General features: G+C 39.7%; 1 protein-coding gene across 6 annotated transcripts in view; it reads left to right on the top strand.

Annotated features, from left to right (window-relative positions):
* Positions 1-3155, top strand: part of CNOT1 (CCR4-NOT transcription complex subunit 1) — a 119785-nt gene that overhangs the window by 115483 nt on the left and 1147 nt on the right. For all 6 annotated transcript variants that reach the window (XM_023514784.1, XM_023514782.1, XM_012806839.2 and 3 more), the window contains exon 47: positions 1583-1715. In XM_023514784.1, the coding sequence (XP_023370552.1) occupies positions 1583-1715 (133 nt within the window). The remainder of the gene's footprint in view (positions 1-1582; positions 1716-3155) is intronic.

The raw sequence follows: 3155 nt of genomic DNA, 5'->3' as shown, positions 1-3155 counted from the left end.
AGTCATTCTTATCATAGAGACCCCAGTTAGGTCCTAGTTAGTGATATGGTCCTGCTTATTTTAGCATGCATGCATGTAATTTAGAAGGGGAACTACTGCTTTTTGCTATGGATTCTTCAGAGGCTACCTAATCTGGAGTATAAACTGCATGCATATATGTAGAAGGGATTTGAGTTAGCTTGAAGGCAAGATTTAACAGAATGAAATACCAGTACATCCAGAGCTCAGCAACAAAAGGACAGCCTTAGGGAAATGTTAAGGGTCACTATGACAGTTTTACAAACATGGGTAACACCAAGCAGAGGCAGACACTCCAACCCAATTAAGATAATAGATATTTATTCCAAGATAGTATAGTTGTCAAAGTGTGGTCTGGGAACCCTGAAAGATGTCCTGAAATACTTGCTTTTTTTCTCTCCTTATTCCATGAGGTGTATGGTAGAATTTTCCAGAGGCTACATGTAATATAAGACTGTAATAGATTGAATGTAGAAACAGACGATTAAAAAGACCTGCAAAATGTAAAATAACTTAGTAACACTCCTTCACTAATTTTTTTTGGAAAATAGTTTTAAGTAACGTTATTTATATTATTAGCATATAATGGGTCCATTTTCAAAAATGAATTAATGGGCCAGGCATAGTGGCTTTCTCCTGTAATACTAGTGCTTTGGAAGGCCTAGGCTGGAAGAGCACTTAGGGTCAGAAATTGGACACCAGCCTGAGTAAGAGTGAGCCCTGTGAAAAATTAGCCAGATTTGGTAATCCATGCCTACAGTCCCAAATATTCTGAGGCAGAGGCAGGAGAAGCATTTTAGCTTAGGAGTTTGAGGTTGTAGTGCGCTACAAAGGACCATGAACTAGAATCTGCCTCAAGAAGTATTTTAAAATCTTAGTTTTTTTTTTTTTTTTTGAGACAGAGTTGCCCTCACTTTGTTGCCCTCTACAGAGCCCTGTGGCATCATAGCTCACAGCAACCTCAAATTCTTAGGCTCAAGGGATTCACTTGCCTCACCCTCCCTAGTAGCTGGAACTACAAGTGCCTGCCACAACATCCAGCTTTTTGTTGTTGTTTACTTAGCAGGCCCAGTCTGGGTTTGAACCCACCAGCCCTTATGTGGTATCCACTGAGCTATGGATGCTGAGCCTTAGTTTTAATTTCTAATGTGAAAATGTTGAAATAAAACCCACAGAGATGAAAGCTTTTTGGAGTTTTGAGGACTGTTTGGTTTAATTTGGAAGCCTCCATCAAAAACCCAAACCTTAGGCTTGGCACATATAGCCCAGTGGCCAGGGCGCCAGTCACATACAGCAGAGCTGGCAGGTTTGAATCCAGCCCAGGCCTGCCAAACAATGACAACTGCGACCAAAAAAATAGCCAGACATTGTGCAGGCACCTGTAGTCCCAGCTACTTGGAAGGCTGAGGCAAGAGAATCACTTAAGCCCAAGAGTTTGAGGTTGCTGTGAGCTGACACTACGACAGGGTGTCAGCTTGAAAAACACCACCAAACCCTTCAGAACTATGTCTTCCCACATTAGCTTTTAAGAACAAGTCCTAACTAGAGGTTTCTTAATATTTAGGTCGGTACCTCTTCTTGAATGCAATTGCAAACCAGCTGCGGTACCCAAATAGCCACACTCACTACTTCAGCTGCACCATGCTGTACCTTTTTGCAGAGGCCAACACTGAAGCTATCCAGGAACAGATCACAAGGTAACCCTTTGAATTCTTGGGGGATTTTCTATGCATTTCAGAGAACATCTTGTACATGTCAGTAATGTATTAAATGTGGGATATAGTTATGAACAAAACAGATGGTCCTAGTAGTCTAATGGACGTGGACACAGACACAGATCACAAGTAGAGAATTAGACATGAATCATTGTTAAAATGAAAAGTAGTTTTCATCAAAAGGCAAATTTTTCATCCAAGGTCAAGAACTTCTCTGAGGTGGTGGCATTTTAACCATGCAAGCTCATTGGAAATTATGCTAAGGACCTTAATTTCCTAACCTACCTCTGGGTTAAAAGGTTTTAAGCAGGAGTAACAGAATCCTATGTGCATCCTAACAATAGGAATCTGTTGTGGGTTGCTTAGGCTGTATATATTATCTATAAAGCATTAGGGAGACTGGGAAATAGGAAAATGCCAGTGATATATATACACACACGCGCGCTTTAAAACTTTGGCAGAGGGTGGCACCTATGGCTCAAAGGAGTAGGGAGCCAGCTCCATATACCAGAGGTGGCAGGTTCAAACCCAGCCCTGGCCAAAAACTGTAAAAAAAAAAATAAATAAAAATAAATCCTTTTATCATAGGGACATTGACACCAGACTGTTTACTGCAGCTCCATATACCAGAGGTGGCAGGTTCAAACCCAGCCCTGGCCAAAACTGGTAAAAAAAAAAATAAATAAAAATAAATCCTTTTATCATAGGGACATTGACACCAGACTGTTTACTGCAGCTCAATTTACAATCACCCAAACGTGGAAATAGCCTAAATGCCCACCAACCCAGGAATGGAGATATATATATATCTATATATATATATATGAATATATATAGATGTATATATATTCAGTCACTGAAAAAGAGGGAGGTTTTACATCTTTTGTATTAACCAGGATTGAGTGGAACACATTTTTCTTAGGAAAGCATCACAAGAATCCAATGTCCTCGATTCTAATATGAAGCCAGTAGATAATCGAATACCCACATAAGAGAAAAACTCAGATCAATTTAAGGTGGGGGGCAGGGGAATGAGAGAGTGGGGAGAAGGGAGGGGAATAGGAGTGCTCCCACTTAATGGGCACAAAGTTAGTTAGGGTATATGGCACACCTCTTGGGAGAGGGACACAATTATAAGAGTGCAAAACATTGTAACCTAATTTTTTGTACCCTCAACCTGAAATAATAAAAAATTATGATAATTAACCATTAAAAAAAAGGTACAATTAGTAGGTAAAACTATATACATATAAGACAATACTTAACTGCCATTCAGAAAAACATTACCAATGTACATTTACACTGAGTTTAGATTTCCTCATTTTTCACTGGCCATTCTTAGAAGTGATAACTTTTTGGGTGCTATGTATTTACTCCATAGGTGGCTACCCCACCCACCCCATCCAATTCTGTTTTTTTTTT

Source organism: Otolemur garnettii, unplaced genomic scaffold (genome assembly GCF_000181295.1).
Source record: "Otolemur garnettii isolate 467f Iridium unplaced genomic scaffold, OtoGar3 scaffold00058, whole genome shotgun sequence".
NCBI classification, from domain to species: domain Eukaryota; kingdom Metazoa; phylum Chordata; class Mammalia; order Primates; family Galagidae; genus Otolemur; species Otolemur garnettii.
This window is presented reverse-complemented; position numbering and strand designations above follow the sequence as displayed.